This window comes from Pyrus communis, chromosome 8 (assembly GCF_041283825.1).
Source record: "Pyrus communis isolate YQ-2024b chromosome 8, ASM4128382v1, whole genome shotgun sequence".
NCBI classification, from domain to species: domain Eukaryota; kingdom Viridiplantae; phylum Streptophyta; class Magnoliopsida; order Rosales; family Rosaceae; genus Pyrus; species Pyrus communis.
Window position 1 is genome coordinate 3,513,480 of NC_142572.1, and position 24,051 is coordinate 3,537,530.

General features: G+C 37.0%; 1 protein-coding gene across 1 annotated transcript; it reads left to right on the forward strand.

Annotated features, from left to right (window-relative positions):
• The first annotated feature begins 127 nt into the window (after positions 1–127).
• On the forward strand, positions 128–24,051 carry LOC137718429 (protein SABRE). Its single transcript, XM_068457975.2, is given in 24 exon segments — positions 128–620; positions 1,202–1,313; positions 2,153–2,422; positions 3,499–3,761; positions 3,981–4,203; positions 5,230–5,400; positions 5,507–5,584; positions 6,163–6,417; positions 8,547–10,643; positions 12,073–14,026; positions 14,281–14,381; positions 14,715–15,071; positions 15,308–15,426; positions 15,899–16,148; positions 17,567–17,791; positions 18,723–18,862; positions 20,755–20,827; positions 21,475–21,576; positions 21,663–21,836; positions 22,110–22,412; positions 22,492–22,659; positions 22,844–23,216; positions 23,494–23,592; positions 23,595–24,051. Coding segments are annotated over 24 exon segments (8,016 nt in total). The 5' UTR covers positions 128–549; the 3' UTR covers positions 23,633–24,051.

The following is a 24,051-nucleotide window of genomic DNA, read 5'->3' on the forward strand; positions in this document are numbered from 1 at the left end:
TTAAAATGGCAATTGAAAAACATTTTTCATTTTAAAATTTCTATATTTATAATTACAACTTTATTTTCCTCGTGTAAACGAAGAGAAAATAATTGAAAAGGAAGTTCATAGCAATCCGTCGCGGGTGCATCAAAACCGCGCGTTGACTTTATTTCAACCGCCCCAACCTCCAAAGGACATGTTCGCCATTTTCTCCTCAAAATACTACCGCTTGCGCACACTCCTCAAGAACACTCGCCCGTACACTCGCTCCGCACCTGATCCCAGGCCTTCCCACGCTCTCTCTCTCTCTCTCTCGATCTGTGCCTCAGGGATCGGATCTGCACTGCCTCTGAAGTTTCTCTCTCATACAAAATTACAAAGCGATCGCGACGGAAGGGAAGAAGAAGAAGACTGTCAGTCGCTCTGTCGCTGGGTTCCCTTTGATTTTCCATTAGGGTTTTGATGACATGATCAAGTTATGAGCGCGGAATGCTTTCCCCTTTTCGATTCTCTGCAGCAATTTACTGAAATTCATCGCATCATCAATCTCGTCGCCGGCAGACGACAATGGCAGCTTCGCCCGTCAATTTCCTCTTCTGTTTCTTGGTCATTTGCATCACGTTATGGCTCCTCTTCATGTACGTCTCTCTTTTCCTCATCTCCACAACCCATTCATATAAGATATATGTATATGTGTATATATATGTATGGTATGTGAATGCATCGAACTCGGGTTTTATTTTTATGAATTTTATTGGGTGCAATTCAGTTTTTGATGCCAATTGCAATGCCTGTGGAATTAGAAATGGGATAAATTTAAGAATTTGCTAGTTTTGGAAATGAAATTCGTCATACAGGCGTGCTTATCGAATTTGCAATGTTGGGACAATTTTAGCAGCCCTGGAAACCGGTGAAGACAATGTGTGTGTGAAAGTGGGTGGGGGTTGCTGCGTATACGTAGTATAGGTGTATTAGTTTGAAGTTTTGAACAGTATACAGAAAGGAACCATTCTGGAACTTGGTTGAAAATTGAAATAAAGAAACAAAGGACTGACCGGGGCGATGATAATTGCATCAGTTATTAAGATGAGTTATTTTATGGGTTCAAAATAGGACTCTTTCATTATTACTTGGATAAACTTTTTCATTCTTTCTCTGGGCTTGAAGTGATTTAAATAGGTTCTTGTTGCCAAGTTTTTGCACTAAGCTTCTTGGGCAGATTTTCTTCAAGGTTGCTGGCTTGGATTTTGAGCCGCGTAGTGGGGGCATCTATCAGATTCCGGTTTGGCGGATGGAAGTGTATAAGGGATCTCGTGGTGGAGTTCAAAAAGGTTTTCACTTTTTCTTCAGTGGTTCAGTTTACTTATTTATTTATCATGACATGGCTGAGTAAAGGGGTTTTTCTTGTTCCTTATATTAAGTTGTAAGTTAATAAAAGTATTATGAGACCTATGGTAGCCTGACTTCACAATAATTACTAATGAAAAATTGATTGCATCTTTTAATTAGTAATCTATATAAATCTAGTCTCATTAATAAGCCATGCCAGAAATTTTTTTTCATGTTTCTCATGTGATATAACTCAGTGGTTGTTCTGCAAAATGGTATTTTTGTAATTTTGTTTTGAAGAGAATGGTATATTTATTGAGGTTTTAGTGGACTGTTTCATTTGTGCAGAATTAGTTCCCAGTTATTCTTCTTTGACTGTTCATGAGGCGTGCGGTTCCTTGGGTGTTCATACTTATCGTTTTAAAATGGAGTTTCTAATTGAGGCTCTCGGTCCAATGGGAAATTCTTTATGATCTTTTCCCTTTCCTGGATGGTTTTGAGGTTTTTATATGGAGCTAAGCAGATGTTTACAAAGCAAGTGTGTATGTTGTTTGTAGATGTGTTTAATTGGGGTTTTGTGATTTATCTCTCTGGAGTGCTCTGAGTGGTAGATCTATTCCTTAGTTATGTCTACAAATTTGATTACTACACTCATCTATAGTGGATCATAGTCTACCTAAAAGAAAATGAAGGGATTACTCTAACCCTCCTTGGGCCCTCTATATGCTGTTTGGAATTTTGTTGGATGACTGTCAATGCTTAGGAAATTTTTGTTTGGTCAGCAGATTAGTGCCCATTAGATGTTGACATTCTTCTCTTTACGACTATGGTAATTTTGTAGGGCGCTGTTGAATCTGTTTCTGTTGGTGAAATTAAACTCAGCTTACGTCAGTCCTTGGTCAAACTATTTGGTTTTATTTTTAAAGACCCTAAGCTGCAAGTGTTAATATGTGACTTAGAAGTTGTGATGAGGCCTTCGAGTAGAAGTACGGCAAGGGCTAAACCTCAAAGACCTCGTACAACAAAGGCCAATTCAGGCAGGGGAAAGTGGATGGTTGTGGCTAATATTGCAAGATATTTGTCAGTTTCCATCACAGATTTGGTTTTGAAGGTATGCAGCATTGTACTAGTATTTTTATCCCCTTTTATCTGTAGAATACCTTCTGTTTGCTTTACTCATTCTTAGTGCGTAGAAGTTTGTTCATGAATACCTTTTTGAAGGATATTTGTAATTGCCATTTGAAGAATAAAACCGGTTCAAGGTTAACTCATCTGAAATAAGTGGAAAGAATATGCAACACCATTTTTTTTTAAAAATAAGAAAATATTTTAAACTACATACCTCCCACCTCCTCAAAATATAGGATTGTTTTTTTATGTTGGTACAGGATCACAATTTGGTAAGTAAGAAAATATAGTCAACAAATCCCTCAGTATGCTTGTTAAATGCTTGCATGGCAAATGTGGGTCTCATTTTTAATGGTTATCTGGAGTGTGCCATGTGTATTTACTAATGCGATGTGGAATAAATAAGATAGAAAACAAAACACAAAAATAAAAAGGAAGAACAAACCTCCCTCTCTTGGAAACTCTATGCCCTTACGTTCTCTCTCTCACGACCTGCAGCTGTTGGAGAGAGGGAGAGAAAAGAGAAGGAGGTTTAGTCCTTCTTTTAGATTTATGGTTTTTATGTTATTTTTTGATTTAAATTTCATCTTCTGATGACTTTTCAAACTGTTCTCTAGTTTTCTATTGTTTTGTGATTCACGTGTCATTCTAAATGCATGGCACGCATTTTGAGTCCAATTAATCATAGAACATGGGACACGTTTGCTACATAAGAATTTAACTGACCCACTTGGAGATCAGATGTGTAGGTATTAAGTTTGTTTTCCATTTTATCCAACCTCTGGAGATTGGATACCAACTTGAAATAGACCCATAATCGTGAGGTTTTATGTAGGCGATCCAAAATTTTATTCCAATAAGTTGGACATATTTTGTGTCATCGACAAGAAAAAAGGGTGAATCTGGTAGTGTACAAATATTAGGTTGGAAATAATCAAGTTCAAGAGGCTGTACTTTTTAATTGTTTTCGTTAACTGGTAGTCTATTCATTTCATTTTTCAGTTGTATCTTTCGTGCCATGGACTTTATTTTGTCGTTACAAGTTTTGAAATGTTACAGATGCCCAAAGCATCCATAGAAGTGAAGGAACTGAAAGTGGACATATCTAAAGATGGTGCATCCAAGCAAAATCTTATTGTTAAGCTACATATATCACCTATTGTTGTTCTGAGGAGTGACCCACGGGTTAGTTGTGACTTATCCAATTTTTCCACTGGAGGATCCATTTCTGCAAGCCAGTCATCATCCTCCATGATGGAAAGGACATCTGCTCTTTTTATTTGTGAAGATTTCATCCTCTCTTGTGAATTTGGTCATAATAGGTATTTTCTTTGGAGAAATATTATGTAGATGCAAAAGCATAGTTAATTTCTTTTAATGTGGCTTCAATATGATTTCTTGAGTATGAGACTTTCATTATTATATTACTTTTTGTGTCTCTTCTATCATTAGATTTGTTTGTTTTTTTTTTTTTTTAAATTTCCAATGATAAGGCAAGGTAAAGCAGCTAATATCTTTTTATTCACTTGATTTGGATGTAGGGAAGTCGGTGTAATGATCAAGAATGTGGACATTGCCTGTGGAGAGATTACTGTGAACCTAAATGAGGAGATGCTTTCAACAAGCAAAAGTTCATCACAAACTTCTTCTCAACCTGATAATGTTCTAGGGTCCGCTACTGATTCTGTTGCTTCTAAAAAGCCACACAAAAAACAACAAATGATTGTTGCACTCTCAAAGTACACCTCTCTATTTCCAGAAAAGGTTTGTCAACTAATATGGCTTTCAACATGATCGGTCTCTCTTCCCCCCTTCAGTTTGTCATATTTTTACTAATACCATTTTCTTTCTGTTCAGATTCCTTTAAACATAAATTTTCTTAAGTGTTTTCTTCTAGACAGAATTATATTCTTTTTCTTGGGCATCTTTATTAAAGAATTTTGGGATATATTCCTTTTTAGTGAATGTAAGTTATGATTGCACAGTTGGTTTTGATATCTTGTTCATTTTTGCAGATGTTTTCTTTTCTTTTTGATAAATAATTTCCTAAAAAATATGAAACTCCAAAGACACACACACTTCAATCTAATTGCACAGGCATAAAGAAATTACTTGAGCATCAAGCTTTATTATCAGATTTTCGAAGAATTAGTTGTTGGACTATACGTATGTGTAATTACATGCGATGTGATGGTATAGTTTTTCTCCTACCAAGGTTTGGACTAACACCTACCCATATCCCAGGCTGTTCCTTAATCCTTACCAGTCAGGTGAAATCCCGAAAAGCTATGTGATAGCAATAATCTAGTATACAGTATTAAGAGGCTGAAACAAGTTTAAACTGGTGCCAGAAGTGTGCCTTGGAGGATATCTCCCCTGTCCATAAAGAGTCATAAAGGGTAGAGGAGTCATGAACTTTTTTGTGCCTATTTTGAAGTAGAGTGAGTGGGCTATAGATTATTTTAAAACTCTGACCAACCTATATTTTATGCAATGTTTTGCTTGACACCGGATTCTAATGTGATTTCTTTCTGACAGCTTCTCTTGCATCTTTCTACCCTATATCTATTACTCAGAGTTGTTGCACTGAATGTGATGATATTAGCAATTCATTTTCCATGTCAACCTCTTGAATCATACTAAGTACCATGCAATTATTTACGATTGAATCTCTCCTTGTTCTTGTTTATGTGCTTTCATCATGCAACGTCTGGTTCATCCACTTGTGTAACTTCTCTTTTATTAAAATTTGTGTTCCTTATAAGAATTAATATTTTACTTTTTTGATAGGTTTCCTTTAGTTTACCCAAACTGGACATGAGATTTGTGCATCGGGAATATGATTTTTCTGTCGAGAATAACATAATGGGCATCCAATTAAAAAGCACCAAATCACAATCCAGTGAAGATGTGGGGGAGACTACACGCCTTGATGTTCAATTGGATTTCAGTGAGATTCATGTATGAATGTAACTTCGACACTGTTAATATGATTTTAGTGTTATACTTTTCACATTCGTTGCATATTGGTCTATTCTCGATGATGATTTTCAACATTATGTTTCAGTTGCTTAGAGAAGCTGGCATTTCTGTTTTGGAGATACTGAAAGTTGATGTTGTATCATTCTTTTACATTCCAGTACAGGTAAGTTTTTTCAGTTTAAGTTGTGCAGCCCGTGTCTCTTAAAAGTTAATCCTCTTCCTTCTGCTTATATTTTATACTTCTTGCATACGTTGGGTAAATATATCCAATTAAACATATCATCATGTACAGTTAATTTTGATACTGAATATATTGATGGATCGTTTTTTTCTTTTTGAGAAGAATATATTGATGGATCATTGATTTAGCACTATTCAAGGATTATATGATTGTGGTTTTTCACTGAAGGTTTGTGGTTTATACGTACTGTAGTACTTTCCATGTTTAATATGGAATGTATTTATACGATGAAAATAAGGAAAGAAACTGAGGACAGTGTCTCTAAATAAATGAAAACAATGTTTCTAAAAGCAACTAAGCACATGATAAGATCCACGGGCCACTGCTACGGTCCATTCCAACAAATCTAGAATTTCCCATGCGATATTTTTTTTCTTTGAAAAGAATCAAATCTGGAATTTCCCATGGAATTCCCTATGCAATATTTCATTAGAAACAGGCACTGCATTTTTGATATGGTGGGGGTCATTTATTGACTTGGAACTCTTTTAACTTTTCAGCCAACCTCGCCTGTCAGAGCTGAAATGGATGTAAAGCTAGGAGGTACACAATGCAACGTTATAATGAATAGATTAAAGCCATGGTTGCGCCTCCACTTGTCAAAAAAGAAACGAATGGTGCTTCGGGAGGGAAGTTCCACTCTTGACAAGCCACCACCAACCGATGATACCAAGGCCATCATGTGGACATGTACTGTTTCAGCCCCTGAGATGACTATTGTGGTTTATAGCATCAGTGGGTTGCCATTGTATCATGTAAGTGATACAACTCTCTGCTAGCACTATCATATTTTTTAGGTTACACTGAACAACTGATATTTTTGTGTTTTTTTTTATTAATGTGTAAAAATTTATCAAAAAATTGTGCCCAGAGGGCATTACCCATATGTGCAAGCCATGGGAACGAAATCAGTGATATAAAATTAGTTATAAAAATCAGGAAAAGTATAAAGAGTAAGATATTCTTGTCTGTGCATGTAAGAAGCTTTGGAAAAGTGAAATTTTCTTGTGCAATATCAGTTTTTTTCTGTTATATAATTATCTAATGTGAACAGACACTGAAAGGCATTTATTTTGCTAAATTGAGTTATATAAATTATCAAGCATTTTATGCAAATTTTACCATAGGAAAAGACAATATAAAAGCAGGAATGTATCAAATCTTAAGAAAGTTCAGGGCAGCAATTCTGGTACAGTTTCCCACGTCTCCATTCCTCATAGATTCATTTTATATGATTAGGGTATGTGTGATGCGCAACAGTTTCTTTCCCAGTTATGATGACTGCGTAAGGATTTGGTGGGAGAGATGCTTAAACAGCACTTCCATAAGTATGAGTGATTTTATTAGACATTTTGAGAAAAATCCGTGGGGTACCAAACAAGTGATTAAAGTGGCAGTGAATTTATGCAAGTGCATTCTAGATTTTACCGTTCCTAAAATCATTTACAGTAAATTCTATTCATTTTCCCCTATTTGATCACATACCGCTCAGTTATTAGTTGCCACTCAACTATGGAGGAGTGTTTGATGTTTTTACCCACTGATGTTTGAAAAACCTTGAATCCATTAAATCACACACCGAGTATGTTTTCCAACATAATTCATAACAGACAAAGGCCAAAAAAAATCATAAGCAATGAAAATAGTTACAGAAACCACAAATGAGCTTAGATTTAAGATTCACCCTAGGTCTTCACTGAAGATGAAATTCAAAAAGGTGCTTCCAAAAGCTTAGATGTGTGGTCGTATGGGAGTGGGTGAGCAGGTCTCATGACATGTGCGGTAGTTCTTGAAGTCCAATGACCCAGTGCATCAGTGGTGGGCCGTGATGGCAGTGGCTTTCATGTCTTCGTAGTTAAGAGTTTTGAGAGTTATGAGGGATATAATGAGTGAAAAGTTTACCTAGGTTGGTTTAGTGAGTAAAAGGATGTTGTAGCTATTTGTGTGATAAGACTTAAGAATCCAATTTTTTTATTGGAGGGGCAAATGAGAAATACAAAATAAGATGAAAAGACCGTTGGAAACAAATGCCTAAAAAGCAGTGATTTTTCAAACATCCTCAAACCCACTCCGGACTTAGAGAAAATACACCCACTTAGACTAAAATGGCAGACCAATACACATGGATCAAATTAAAAGAAACATCCCTTACGTGCTTTGACAAGGAAACACAAGGGGAAGCCAGCAATCTAACCCTGGGGGCATGATCTAATCCAAAAGGATCAGTTATCTCTTATACAAATTGGGGGCATTTGGGATTAGGTTGGTATATCGAGCAAATCTTTAATTTGTTAAAGGAGATGAGAGGTGTAGTAAGCAAATGGGTATTATTAGAATTTCCTGCTATTTGTAGAGTTTTGAACGCTCTTCTTGTCCTTGCTTGAATATCATTTTATGTACATGGGGAACTCATAGGTGAAAGGATATGAAACTATCCATTCACCATTGCAAAAATTCAGAGTGGTTTTTGTTCTATTTTTTTAAAATGAGTAAAAAGTGAGGTGTATATTAAAACCCCTCAGCAGGTCATACATAGTAGGGCCTTCGGTTTTGATTAAGAAAAAAGTTGTATTAGTTCAAAGAAAACAACATTGTAGTGCCATTCTCTCCCAATTGCACTTCTAAGTTCTTAAGCAATTAGTATTTGGTCATATTATAATGTAAAACATTTGCATATATGTAGGTAATAGAGCTCTGTTTTTGTTGATTTACCATCTAATTTTCACTGTCCAGTGAAGTAGCCATTGTGTCTCTTGCTCTTCTCTAGGTTCAGCTTCTTTATTTGTCATTAATCATGTATTCCTATTCCTGTTAATCTTTTTATTTTTTAGTTCAAAAATAAAATTATGAATTGCAAGTCATAACGTTTGAGTTTCTGGTGTAGGGTTGCTCTCAATCATCGCACATATTTGCGAATAACATATCAAATACGGGAACCACTGTACATATGGAACTTGGTGAGCTAAATTTGCACATGGCAGATGAATACCAAGAATGCTTGAAAGAGAGCCTTTTTGGTGTAGAATCAAATTCGGGTTCTATAATTAATGTTGCAAAGGTTAGTCTGGACTGGGGCAAAAAGGACATGGAATCATCCAAAGAAGACGGTCCGAAATGTAAATTGGTTTTATCTGTTGATGTGACGGGTATGGGTGTGTTTTTCACATTCAAGCGTGTTGAGTCGCTTATATCAACTGCAATGTCCTTTCAAGCACTTTTGAAAACTTTGTCTTCTTCTGAAAGAAGAGCATCACAAGGCCAAGGGCGTCCGTCCAAACCATCAGGGAAAGGGACTCAGTTGTTGAAGTTAAATCTTGAACGATGTTCTGTGAAATTTTGTGGTGAGGCAGGCTTAGAAAATACTGTTGTTGCAGATCCTAAGTGTGTGAACTATGGATCACAAGGTGGTCGAGTTGTAATAAGTACCTCAGATGATGGCACACCCCGGGTTGCAGACATAATGTCCACAACATCTGATGAACGCAAGAAATTGAGGTATTCCATTTCTCTTGACATCTTCCATTTAAGTTTGTGCGTGAACAAGGAGAAACAATCCACACAGATTGAACTTGAAAGAGCCAGATCTATCTATCAGGACCACTTGGAGGAAGATAAGCCGGAAACGAAAGTGGCTTTGTTTGACATCCAGAATTCCAAATTTGTACGGCGTTCTGGTGGTCTGAAAGAGGTTGCTGTTTGCTCTCTTTTCAGTGCTACTGATATTACAGTTAGGTGGGAACCTGATGTACAATTATCACTAGTTGAACTTGGACTACAGTTGAAGTTACTTGTACATAATCAGAAGCTTCAGAGACATGGTAATGAAGATGCCCCTGGCATGAAAGGTTCTGACCAGAAAAAGGAAGTCATTGCAGAACCAGTGAATTTAGACAAGTCCAAGAAGAGGGAATCTATATTTGCTGTAGATGTGGAAATGCTGTCCATATTTGCTGAGGCTGGTGATGGGGTTGATGCAATTGTTCAGGTACAATCAATTTTTTCTGAGAATGCCCGTATAGGTGTACTTCTTGAAGGGCTTATGCTTAGTTTTAATGGGTCCAGAGTATTAAAAAGTAGCCGGATGCAAATTTCACGTATTCCTAGTGCCTCATGCCCTTCCGACGCAAAAACACCTGTAGCTACAACATGGGATTGGGTAATTCAAGGCCTTGATGTTCATATTTGCTTGCCATATAGGTTAGAATTGCGCGCCATTGATGATTCTGTTGAAGAAATGTTGCGCGCTTTGAAGCTTGTAAGTGCTGCTAGAACTAGTCTCATCTTTCCCAGGAAGAAAGATACCTCAAAACCTAAGAAGCCTGGTTCAATGAAATTTGGCTGTTTAAAGTTTGGCATACGAAAGTTAACTGCTGATATTGAAGAAGAGCCGCTGCAAGGTTGGCTTGATGAACATTATCGGCTGATGAAGAATGAGGCATCTGAGTTAGCTGTTAGGTTGAAGTTTCTTGATGAATTTGTTTCCAAAGCCAACCAGATTCCTAAAACAACCGAAAGAGTAGATTCTACTCAAGGAAGAAAAACTTTCTTTAATGGAGTTGAGATTGATGTACAAGATCCATCAGCAGTTAGCGAGATGCAAGGAGAAATTTATAAACAATCATTCAAATCGTATTACAGGGCATGCAAAAATCTAGCACCATCTGAAGGTTCAGGTGCCTGTAGGGAAGGGTTTCAGTCTGGTTTTAAGCCAAGTACTTCCAGGACTTCTCTTCTTTCCATAACAGCGAGAGACTTAGATGTAACCTTGACAAGGATTGATGGTGGGGATGATGGGATGATAGAGGTCATAAAGACGCTAGATCCGGTTTGTCGTGAAAATGATATACCATTTTCTCGACTATGTGGGAGTAATATTCTCTTGCACGCAGGTTCTCTTGTCATTCAGCTACGTGATTATGCATCTCCTCTTCTGTGTGGTACTTCTGGTAAATGTGAAGGTCGTCTTGTACTTGCACAGCAGGTAATTTGCAAAGTGACATATTCCGTTTGTTACCCTTCTTTTGATTTCTTAGGTTTAGCATATGTAAATTTGCTTTGCCAGGTGCTATTTCTGGGGAGAAAATATTAAAAGAAAGAAAATCCTTAGACAAATCTTGATTACAGGAACATTGTTTTTTCCAATTATTTTCTGTTGGCCAAGCCTACCATGATAAAAAGAAAAAGAACAAAACTGGAAATGCAAGTGATGAACGTCTGTGCTGCAAAACTTGACGTTTGGTCAGATAGTTCAACAAAGTAGCTGAAGGATTACTCATATCCTCCAGCTTAATTTCTCCTCTCTTCTTTTAGGAATGTCTCTTTATGAAATAAAAGTAAAGATTTTACTAATTTTCTACAGCTTAAATAATCTACTATGCGGACAGGTCATTCCTTTGGGTTAACCAACACATTCAAAGTGGTTTGTCTGGTCCAATGTCAAGTTGTCGATTGTGATTGTCAATTAGTGATTATATGGTTCAAAAAAAGTTAAATAGCTAGTTAATGTGCCAATATGTCTTCATCTAGTCATCTTGAAGTAGTCAGTAATGTTGTCCCCACTCTTTGGACAAGTACTAGTGTAAATTTCTTGTAAAATGTCAAATGCGGGGATAATATTACCCATCTTCATTCATTTAAATCTTATAAAATGTCAAATGCAGGGATATTACCCACCTTTTATCAATGCATCTCCTTTTGGTCACGCGCTAATAATATTGTTTGTGAAGTGGAATTGTAAGTTTATTTGATTTCATACAATCCATCTTCTTGGATAATTAAGGACTAAATACTTGCATCTATTGCCACGTGCATGCATGCGGACATAAAAAGTCTTAGAGGACATTGTGGGGTTTAGATGACCAGGTCCTTCCTGTTTTTTCGGTAGCATATTTCTTTTTCCCTTTTTTCCCTTTTCTGAATAGGAGACATTGTATAGCTAAAAGACAATAAAGAAACAGAGCTTGTGTGCATATTTCTTAGGTTAAAATACTTCTTTTGGATTTGCTCACTTAAGCTATCTTAATATCTTTTGTAGACTGCTTGTATGCGTTGCCTGTATTTCACCTTTTGTTGGGGTCCAGTCGAGGCCCAAGGCCGAAAAAAAGAGAGTGAAAACTAATGAAAAATAATTGCCTACTGACCCTAGCATTATCATTCATTAAGAGGTGCTGAATATCCTTCACCTTTTCTTTTCCTGGATAAAATGACTCCCAGGTTCTTCTTGTCAAAATGAAAAACCATTCTTTGGTCTTCTGTGATCAGACCCTGTAGTCATATTTGAAAGTGTATCAAACCTTCCTTTGTATGTATTCATGATTGATTGTTTGGGTCTTGATGTGATTTTTTCATCTCCTTACATGCAAAACTTGTGCGCGTATGCTGTATAATTGAAAATTATTTCTTTGGATCAGGCAACAAGTTTTCAGCCTCAAGTATACAAAGAAGTCTATATTGGGAGATGGAGAAAGGTGAACATGCTTCGTTCGGCTAGTGGCACAACTCCACCTATGAAAACATATACAGATTTATCCTTACATTTTCAGAAAGCTGAAGTGTCCTTTGGGGTGGGATATGAACCTGCTTTTGCTGATGTCACTTATGCTTTTTCTGTGGCCCTTCGCAGGGCTAATCTATCTGTTAGGAACCCTAATCCACTTCCCATTCCTCCCAAAAAGGAAAAGAGCTTACCATGGTGGGATGATATGAGAAATTATATTCATGGAAACATCACCTTATTATTTTCAGAAGCCATATTTAATATACTTGCGACTACTGATCCTTATGAAAAGCTTGACAAACTTCAAATAATAACCGGTTCTATGGAGATTCAGCAGTCCGATGGCCGGATTTATGTTTCAGCAAATGCTTTCAAGATTTTCATAAGCAGTTTGGAGAGTTTGGCAAATAATTGTGGTTTAAAACTTCCTAAAGGTGTATCTGGTCCATTTCTAGAGGCTCCAGCCTTTACAGTTGAAGTTACATTAGGTTGGGAATGTGAATCTGGAAATCCCATGAATCATTATTTGTTTGCATTTCCTGCTGAAGGAAGACCTCGTGATAAGGTTTTTGATCCATACAGATCCACCTCTCTATCCCTTCGCTGGACCTTTTCTCTTAGGCCCTCTCCACTTGAAAAGCAAAGCCCTTTTTCTACCGAGGCAGGTAATGGTGATGTAGATGGAACTGTTTATGGTCCTCCTCATAAAGATGACAATGTTTCCGTTCTTTCACCTACAATAAATGTTGGTGCTCATGATCTAGCATGGTTGATAAAGTTTTGGAACATGAATTATCTTCCTCCTCACAAATTGCGGTCTTTTGCTCGTTGGCCTCGTTTTGGAGTTCCAAGAGTTCCTAGATCTGGTAACTTGTCATTGGACAGAGTAATGACAGAATTTATGCTCCGCATTGATGCTGCACCTACATGTTTAAAACATATGCCGCTAGATGATGATGATCCAGCTAAAGGACTGACATTTAATATGACTAAGCTCAAATGTGAATTGTGTTATAGTCGTGGTAAGCAAAAGTATACTTTTGAATGCAAGCGTGAGCCTCTTGATCTTGTTTACCAGGGTTTTGACCTTCATATGCCTAAGGCATTTTTAAATAAAATAGAAAGTATTAGTGTTGCAAAAGTGGTTCAAATGACAATAAAAAATTCACAATCTGCATCTACGGATAGAGGTCCCAACGAGAAAAGTAACTATGTGAGTAGTTGCACAGAGAAGCATCGTGATGATGGATTTCTATTGTCATCTGATTATTTCACAATAAGAAGGCAGGCGCCGAAAGCTGACCCAGCCAGGTTATTAGCTTGGCAAGAGGCTGGAAGAAAAAATCTTGAGATGACATATGTGAGGTCTGAGTTTGAAAATGGGAGTGAGAGTGATGAGCATACACGGTCTGATCATAGTGATGATGATGGATACAATGTGGTAATAGCTGACAATTGTCAGCGTATATTTGTTTATGGGCTCAAGCTTCTGTGGACTATTGAGAATAGAGATGCTGTTTGGTCTTTTGTTGGTGGTTTATCCAAAGCATTTCAGCCACCCAAACCTTCTCCTTCTAGACAGTATGCACAAAGGAAATTACACGAGGAGAACCAGGCACATACTGGTGGTGAAATGCAACAAGATGGTAACTCTAAACCCTCTACTACTAGCCATGGTGTTAGTTCCTCTTCCGTCGAGCATGCGGAGACCTCTGGTTCACTTTCATCTCCAGCACATCCCGTTAAATTAGAAAACTCATCATCAGCCACCGAGAACTCATCATCTATTGCGGTTGGGAACTCATCATCTGCGACATCTGGTAACTCTCCATCTGTTGCGGTTGGGAACTCGTCATCTGCTGTAGTTGGTAAATTTTCCACCCTGTGAAATCTGAATTACTTATATTTTTATGTCCAATATGCGAATGTGTTAAACTTGTATTTAGAAGTGTACTTTTGGATTTCCTGGGCTTTTCTTTTTGTTTTTATAGGGAAAAAATCAAAAGGAAACAGGACTTTTTAAATAAATATTGTTAACTTTATTGTGATGAATGTCATGGACATTAACTTGTTTTATAGACCAAAATTTCTACTAAGTGGCATTTGTTTCCCATGATTGTAGCAAAGAATAGAGACACAAATGATTCTGAGGAGGACGGGACTCGTCATTTCATGGTGAATGTTATTGGGCCCCAATTTAATCTTCACTCAGAAGATGCAAATGTGAGTTGTTTAGAATTTTCATTGCTTAGTTTTGGTATTCTTATTACTGTCTATATTTATCAAATAATGTTTTAGATCGAAAGATTGCTCTCTATTAAATTTAATAAGAAAATGTTACAAGTCAGATTGTTAGTATCTTGTCATTTTCAGTATGTCATTACATAACAGAAATTGTTGTCCGTAAAGTTCACTGGAAAAACATTAAATTTTTGGGAGGTCCAGGCCATGAGAGAAATATGTGCTCATGCATTATGCACTCTTCAATTGTCTGAACTATGCAAGAAAAAAAAAAATGTAATTTCATCTGAGGATGACTGCCTTTTTGCTAAACAGGGAAGATTTCTGCTTGCTGCTGTTAGTGGCCGGGTCTTGGCTAGGTCTTTTCATTCAGTCCTTCAGGTTGGCTCTGATATGCTCGAGCAAGCACTTGGTACTGGGAATGTAAATATTCCAGAATGTGAACCTGAAATGACATGGATACGCATGGAGTATTCTGTTATGTTGGAACATGTCCAAGCTCATGTTGCACCAACAGATGTTGATCCAGGTGCTGGATTGCAGTGGCTTCCAAAGATTTGTAAAAGTTCTCCAAAAGTTAAACGTACTGGTGCATTACTTGAGAGAGTTTTTATGCCCTGCGATATGTACTTCCGCTACACAAGGCACAAAGGTGGAACTCCAGAGTTAAAGGTGATTTGACCCTTCATTATGCGTATATGTTGGTCACTTTTTATATATATCTCGTAGGTAAATGTATGCTTGAGCCTTGAATGCTTACTTATTTGCATAAATTGAGGTGTGTATGTATGGTATAACATACATATCCAAGTGATCATCTTTCAATATGGATGCTGTTATCCCAGCCTGGTGTGTGAATGTTCACATTTATTAAGCACTTCCCTCGCATTTGAATCTTTTTCTTGCAGGTTAAGCCCTTGAAAGAGCTGACTTTCAATTCCCATAATATTACGGCAACTATGACTTCTCGCCAGTTTCAGGTTATGTGGGATGTGTTGACAAATCTTCTCCTTGCACGGCCTCCCAAGTGAGGATTTGCATCCTTTTTATTTTTAATTTGATTTCTCTCCTTTTCAAATTGTGTCATATTATATATTTTTGGGATAAATAGTAGACAAAAATATAGAAAACTATGCAAACAAAGATGGACAATAATTATAGAAAATTGTATAGGATCTCCTCATTTAATTTTCATGAGTTGAAGTTAGGGAGTTCCTACACTTTTCCCCTCACATTTTGATTTTCACTGTTTTCTTTGTGGTTTTCTTCTTGTCCACTTTTTTATGATCTCATCGTCGGTTGGCAAATAAAATGTTGTTGGCTGAATTTTTAATAAGTACGATTTGTTTCAGTACTGCTACTTTGTTAGTCAGCTGCAATGGCCTTTTCCCTATAAAGATCTCAAATTAAATGTGAAACTTCCTGTGAAAAGGTTGTTGGTCATGCTTTTTTAACTTTGTATAGATATTCGATTGATTTGAATTATGCGTTTGGTTCAGGCCTAGAAAAAGTAGTCTGTCTCTTCCTGCTGAAGATGATGAAGATGTGGAGGAGGAGGCAGATGAGGTTGTTCCTGATGGTGTTGAAGAGGTAGAGCTTGCAAAGGTGGACCTTGAGCAGAAAGAGCGGGAGCAGAAATTGGTTCTTGGTGACATAAGGAATTTGTCTCTTCGGTGTGATACCACTGGGGACCTATATCCAGAAAAGGAAGGGGACTTGTGGATGATAAATTGTACAAGATCCACTCTGGTGAGAAACAAACTTTGCACTGAAGTTGGATTTTATGGTAGTCAGTGAAAGCATTAAATTGTGTGATTTGGTCGGTGAAAGCATTGCATTGTGTGGTTTTTCATTTTTATGTTACCTTTTTCAAGTCATGTTTGTTTGATGTGCGGGGATAATCAAAATAACTATAATAAGAAAGGGATGGAATATACTATACAACTAGTTCTAGACAAAATTTGATACCCTTTATCGTAGGTTTTCTTTAGGGGTCTCTGGGTGCTGATTGTAATTTTGTATTTGCTAATTAGGTCGTACTTATAGTGTTAAATAGTGGTAAAGTGCTTTCCAACATGTATAACTTGGTAAGATTTGTCAAAGCTAGTCTTTTTTGCTTGTGTAGCCTTACATTTAGCTGTTTAAACTCTGAAGTTAATGGAAAAGGTAATTGTTTATACTTTTAATTATTTTTACTTGGCATGGAATAGTATTACTTGAAATGTGTTTGGATAACATCCTTTTTGGGTTGGTTATGGCTTCGACTATTCCTCAAGCCCGCCAATTTTATTTATTTTATTTTTATGTGGTTGGTATGGAATAGTATTTTCTTTTTGAAAAATAAGAAAAGCACTTCTGCATTTCAGTTTTACTAAAATCTATTTCCTATTTGACAGTATAGTAAAATGATTTTTTCTAAAAGTAGGTGACTGCGTTTAGGTACTGTTGGCCTTTTATTCCGATATTTTCTTCTGCATGTGGTTAATGGTTCCACCATTGCATGATTCTTTTTTGTCCAATATGATTTTCAAGATGTAGGTATAATGGCATCAGCCTCCTTACAAGGCTAGTCATGTGTGTTATACTTGAATGATCATTGTAGCCAGATTTTTCTTATAAATACTTGGCATCTGCCATCCTATGCTAACATTTTGTTTTCTATTCTTATAACACACCACGCTTTTTAAGTGCTTTGGGTCTGACTTGTTTACACATAGATCTTGGGCTTCACTTTCATGTGCATAGTCTGAATGTCTCCTTTAAACTTCTCCACCTGATTGGAGCACCCCTTTCTTTCTCCCCTTTGACTCGTAATTTATAATAACTACTAAGTAATACTTTTCTTGCATTTCATGCTATTCTAAAGAAGAATTTTCCCAAGTTTCATACAAATAAACATCAAATATGAGTTTCCTATTCAAAAGTTTCTATTCTAAGGCTTATAAGGATTGGTGTGGTTTCAAACATTAGATGATGGCCTTTTTGCACAGAAGCTTGCTACTCTGAATTGATTTTCTTTCATCACTAGAATATGGTCTTTTTTCTCAAAGAATCTGTCTTAACATCTCGTTTATTTTGTTTATTATTTGTACTTGTATGGATGTTTTAGTTTTTGGTTCTTCATTACATAATTAGAGATCTAAAAAACCATGGTTTTCTCTTTCCAGGTGCAAGGACTTAAAAGAGAGCTTGTGAATTCCAGAAAGTCAAGGAAAGCATCATATGCATTATTAAGAATGGCTCTACATAAGGCTGCCCAGCTACGCCTTATGGAAAAAGAGAAGAACAAAAGTCCATCCTATGCTATGCGCATTTCTTTGCAAATTAACAAAGTGGTTTGGAGCATGATTGTTGATGGTAAATCTTTTGCCGAGGCTGAGATCAATGACATGGTGAGAACTGAGCATCACCGTATTCTATGAATTGAAATCTACTTGTCTTTAAGTAAAAGATTGAGCAGTGACTCCCTAAACTTGCTTAACATGACTTCCTTTCTTGGAATAAAGATGAGATCAAGAAGAAAACATTATGCAAATGTGTTCAATGTTTGTGTTTTTACCTTTCCTGATCTATTATTTGCACACACACACACACAAAGAGAGCTGGTTGAAGTAAGCCACCAGTAGCAGGAAGAAAAATAACATTAATACAGGGAGGTACTTGGTGGGTGAGTCATGACAGAAATTATTTCGGTACTGGGGTTGAGGGGGGATAAGCTTGCCTTGTTTTTCTTGGCATTGATGAACGGTTTCTCAATTTATTATTGGAACCTTGTAGTATGGTGTGTTGTTTATGAAGGATGCTAAAACAAAATGTTAAAACTCCAAGGTACTGTTTACAGGTGTGTGCATAATGTCTTTATGATTTGTATTATTCAAAGAAGGCTGTTTTGTTGGTGTTATCAATGAAGTGGTTGAAAAAGAGGGGGGGGGGGGGGGGGGGGAGGGAATGTTTAGAAGTAGTTTTGTAGAGGTGATGTTTTTGTTCTCTCTGGGCTTCAGAGTTTAGGGATCTAATATTGTCTTCTGGTTTGCTTATTGGAAGGCTGCTATTGGATAACTTTGGTTGTAGTTCTCTTGTAATTGGTTGGTCTTTGTTTTTCTTTGTATCCATTATGACATTATTGTTTCTTTAAGAAATTAAGTAAAGATGCTCTTTGCCCACATTGTTTTCATCTGATGCCATTCTTCTTTGTCTGTCGTTGCCTGTTCACGTCAGTTAACTTTCATAAATGTATGCTATGTATGATATATTTATTGTGTTTTTCTAAGCATTATATTTGCAAGAAGAAGGCTGATGCGATTTTCTTTTTCCTCCACATAGATTTGTGACTTTGACCGGGATTACAAGGATGTTGATGTTCTTCAGTTTACAACAAAAAATTTTGTTGTCCGAAACTGCCTGCCAAATGCCAAGTCAGATATGCTTTTATCAGCATGGAATCCTCCTAATGAATGGCGAAAGTATGCACATTTTCCCTGCCTAAAGCATAGCTTATTCTATTAATCAACTCTGCTTTTATCACACTTATTCTTTTCGCACATTAATATCTGCGCTTTTCTGTGTACAGTGTGAACCACCATATGGTGCTTTTGTGTTCCTCCTTTCACCTGTGTTACATAGTTGAATAAAATGTTTCAGAAGTTGTTACTCAGATTAGATCATGCAAATAAATTTTAGTGATAATAAAATTTGGTTTTTACGTTTTAGTTGGTTAGCTGCCCTAAGGCACTCTCCTTGGCTCTTGTTCTGGAAAAAATTTTCATGTCTCCATATTTAATTTTGATTCTGTTTGGTTCAGTTGAGTAAATTCGCCTGAATATTGTTTATGAGTAACAACTGATTTTCTTACTCTATACACCCAACATGGATGCTTATTCTGTTTTAGATGAATTTTTTTCCTTTGCCTTCAGTCATCATAGTTTAGTGCGAGGAGAGGACTATAATGGTCCCCAAAGATTAGCTGTAATTGTCACAACCTTTGGTTTCTGTTTCCACGCAGGAAAGGGAAACTTTAAGCCACTGTTTGATTTAATCATGAAAATTTCAAGAATACTCTTTTATACAAAAATGTCCTTTATTGCTTTCTCAATATTCTACCCTGGATGTCATTCATAACATTTCAGGATGTTTGGTTTTTGAGTGTTTTGACATTTAACATTCCAGTGCCCTTTTTCTCAGGTTTTTTTTTTTTTTTTTTTTTTTTTTAATCTTTTTTTTGGGTATTCTCCCTGAAATTGACTATATTTCAATTTAAATAATAATTTCATTTGACAGCAGTTTGATTTTGGGTTCAGTGCTGCTGTTGGGATAAAGAGTAGGAGGGAGAAAGGAAGGAAATGAGAATAAATGAGGTGAAGAAGAAATGAATGACTAGACATAAAATAAAAGCTGGATGAAAAACCTCTTTAAATTTGTTACTAGCTTGTTGCCCTTGCGTTATATTTCGCACTATTATCACTATCTTTCACCTTTTCTTCTGTTTTCTTTATCATGAGAAATGCTCAATCTTTCTTTCTCTCTACCTTTAATTTTTCTGGTTCCATTGGAGGTAATCCAACTCTAGACTTATACTAATCCTAAGCCAACCCTCCTCTCCCTCGTCCCTTAGGAGATCCAACTACTGTTTGCAAATCATTATCTTAAAGATGAAAGAAAACAAAGCTTTACCTACCAATCCCGTATTTATCTTTTTTACTAGTTACTAAAATTGTATGTTTGGATTCATATTTTTAAGGCATAAACCCATGTTGACGACTTCATGATTGTCCCATAAACGGTTACAAGCTTTATAGCTTAGTATGAGAAGTTTTGCTGTCTATGGGTACAATTTTGAATATACATATGTTCTTCACGTTCATGTCAATATAAAAAGTATGCGTAAATGTTATATTTCCAGGATGTGAATCTGGACCTTTTTCATCAGAGGGATTCCTGCTTGAATACGTGTTCCAAATCCACAATCTGGCAAACATATGTCAGTCATGAGAACAATACCTTGCATATCTGTAGTTCGTTGTTGTGACCTTGTTTACATGTTTATTAAATGTTTATGTTTCCTGACAAAAAATGTGTAGTGTAGTTCATACTGGTAGTTGTCATATATTAATACATGCAGCCATTCTTATGTTACAAAAGCAGCACACTGATATGCTTAGGAAGAAACTAGTTATGCATATGATGTGATAACATGTTGGTAATTAACTTGTTGGGTAAAATTTTGCTTAGTTAGGCATTGTGTAAATAAAAATTGTCCACCCTCTGAATCACATCATTTAAATATGAAGAATTTGGTAGTTCCTTAAATGTTTTCTATAATTGTTCACATGTTAAAAATATACGATTTTGGCTACAGGGAAGTTTTGCTTCGCGTGGATGCAAAGCAAGGAGCTCCTAAAGATGGAAATTCTTCTCTTGAACGTTTTCAGGTAACACGTTCTCTTTCTCTCACATCCACAGTCATTGTCAAATAACTACAAATACTAATCCATTTGCTTTTGGTTATTTTGGGTTTGATCTGTATGGTGACTGCCACAGATGCTCTCACAGAATCCCTAGTTTTGTTTTCTTTTAAATCTCAAACTTCTCCTTTGCAAGAGGATAAAACTGTATTTTAAATTTTTTTTAAGAGACGGTGGAGCGAGCATTTGGGTGGATGTAATAACAACCACACATTGTTTGTTTTAGATACTCAATTTATAAAGCTCTCTTTTGACGGATGAATGTGCCCACACAAACTCTGTTTCCGAAATCCTTCTGACTTGCAGTGGCAGAAGTAGGGCAAGAATTTTGTATAATTGTGCTGTTGTATGTTTCTTTTGGGTAATTTGGTTGGATAGAGATATATGCGGAGGAGAGTTCTTTGGGAGATGGTCGGGTTATGGGCACCCAAATTCCTTTCATAACCTAGAGTGTTTGACCAGTAATACTATCATAAAAGAACATGTATGCAGTGCATGGAATCTAGCTTGCCTTATATCAACTGTTTTGTTTGGTAATAAAGAGGCTTGGGTTTGTGTATCTTGCCTTGGCAAACCAATATTTGCTTGCTCAACATTTATTTTTAATACTGTAGGTAGAGATCTATCCTCTCAAGATTCATTTAACCGAGGCAATGTACAGAATGATGTGGGGATATTTATTCACAGAAGAAGAACAAGATTCACAAAGACGGCAGGTATGTTGGAAATGTTACTGATTTCAAATTTGTGACTGCTAGAACTTTTCAGAGGTATAAATGGTTGTCCAATTGGTCACATGCAGGAAGTTTGGAAGGTTTCAACAACTGCTGGTGCGAAACGTGTGAAGAAAGGCTCATTAGTCCCAGAGATTTCTGCATTAAGCGGTCAGACAAATAAAGAGTCTGAGACCTCATCCAAAGCAAGTGCCTCTGCCCCTGCTACCAGTCAATCCTCCGTTCATGCAGATCCTGTGCAAGTGAGATTCCTTCTCTTCTTTCCTTTAATTTTTTGGGCTAGTTTTTTTATGAAACAATATGATTACCGCTTCCTTATTTTCTAGATTATCATTATAACAGATTAATGTATGCCTTTTTTCTTTTTTATTGCACGGTTACTTTAAATCAACATTTGATGTTATACTAGAATGGATATAGAGAAATTATTGTGTTCGTTTATTTTCTTCCATGTGATCTTAAAGCTACACTGCACTTTTGTTGATCTTTTTGTTTGACCTGATTCATCTGTGCAGGAATCAAAATTGCAAAACCTAAAGACAACAGTTGGTGGTAGTCCAACCAGAGAGTTAAGAAGAACGTCTTCCTTTGACAGATCATGGGAAGACACTGTGGCAGAATCAGTTGCTACAGAACTTGTCTTACAGAGCATTACTGGGCCACTTGGTTCTATTGAACCAGATGAGTCCTCAAAGAATAAATTGAAAGACCCCAAAGCTGTCAAATCTGGTAGGTCATCCCATGAAGAAAAGAAGGTAACAAAGTCACAATCTAGGCCGCGAAAGATGATGGAGTTTCACAATATCAAGATAAGCCAGGTTCAGTTTCCTTATCTACAATTCCATATTCTGCTAATTTTCCATTTTTACTCAAATGCCTAATATCATATTTTCACAGGTTGAGCTATGTGTTACTTACGAAGGATCTAGATTTGTTGTAAATGATCTTAAGTTGCTGATGGATACATTTCACCGTGTTGAGTTCACCGGCACTTGGCGGAGACTCTTTTCGCGGGTTAAGAAGCATATCATTTGGGGAGTCTTGAAGTCTGTGACGGGAATGCAGGTCTGCATTTATACCTTTTAACATTTACCCCTGCTGGTTATCCGTACAAAAATCCAATGAGCTAGGGCTCTTTCTTCCCTCTTTAACACCAATTTTCCCTACTATTATAATTTAGCAGCCGGAACATTGTTATGAAAACATCGATCTCTAACCTGCTTTAAATTATCACCGTCAATTTTTTCAGGGTAAGAAGTTCAAGGACAAGGCTAATAGTCAGAGGGAACCCAGTGGATCGGGTGTTCCGGATAGTGACCTTAATTTCAGTGACAATGAAGGTCAGCCAGAACAGCCTGACCAGAATCCTATAACGTTTCTCAAGCGTCCAAGTGACGGAGCAGGTGATGGATTTGTCACTTCCATCAGAGGCCTTTTCAATACTCAACGTCGCAAGGCCAAGGCATTCGTACTGCGAACCATGAGGGGTGAAGCAGAGAATGATTTCCAAGGAGATTGGAGTGAAAGTGATGCAGAGTTCTCTCCATTTGCTAGGCAGCTCACTATAACGAAAGCTAAGAGACTTATCCGGCGGCACACGAAAAAATTCCGTTCAAGAAAAGGTTTGTCAAATTGTTCACTTTCGTAAAATGATCAATCACCTCATCGCCTTCTTTTGTCCACTTGTCATTTTTATTCTTCCGCAAGGACGTAGAAAATAACATAGCGCATGGCCTGTTCATTCTTAGGGATGCCATTTAGTTAGACAATAAGTAGGTGATCCTATAGAAACTGTCTTTGTCTGTCCAACCTCCCTTTTTCTGGCAATGTTGGATGCCTACTTTGATGATTTTTATCATTGAAACTGAAATCACTTCTACTTCTTCTCGTCTTTGTAAGGTTCATCCTCACAACAGAGAGATTCACTCGCATCCTCGCCAAGGGAGACCACTGCATTCGAGAGCGATTCTTCGAGTGGATCCTCGCCCTATGAAGATTTTATGAGGGAAACATTTTGTCCTCCAGAGAGGTTCCTTGAAGGCGGCTTTAAGAATCCCCCCAGTTGAGAAGGGGAGTAAAATGAGACAAAATATTATTTGTTCTAGTCGGGTGGCAACTATAGAAAGAAGGATTTCAGGTGCCATGTTCATCGTCCAAGGACGCACGAGGAAGATTGATGCATCCCTTGGTATCGCTTCTAGACCGTGCATTTGTGCAGCAGAAGACAGACTAACTTCGAGCAATGCGGGTTGAAGCCATCTCTCACGCCTTGATGGTCTTCGGCCTCGGGATGTAATTCTATTTGCCACAAGGGGCTGGTTGTATAGTTTTGTAAGTTGAGTTGAAGAAAACAGAGGGTCCTAAATTTGAAGAGCTCTCGGTTAATTTCCCTAAATCTGTACATAGATTCAAATATAAATTTTGAAATAAATGAACGTAGAATCTCTCCCTCCTAAA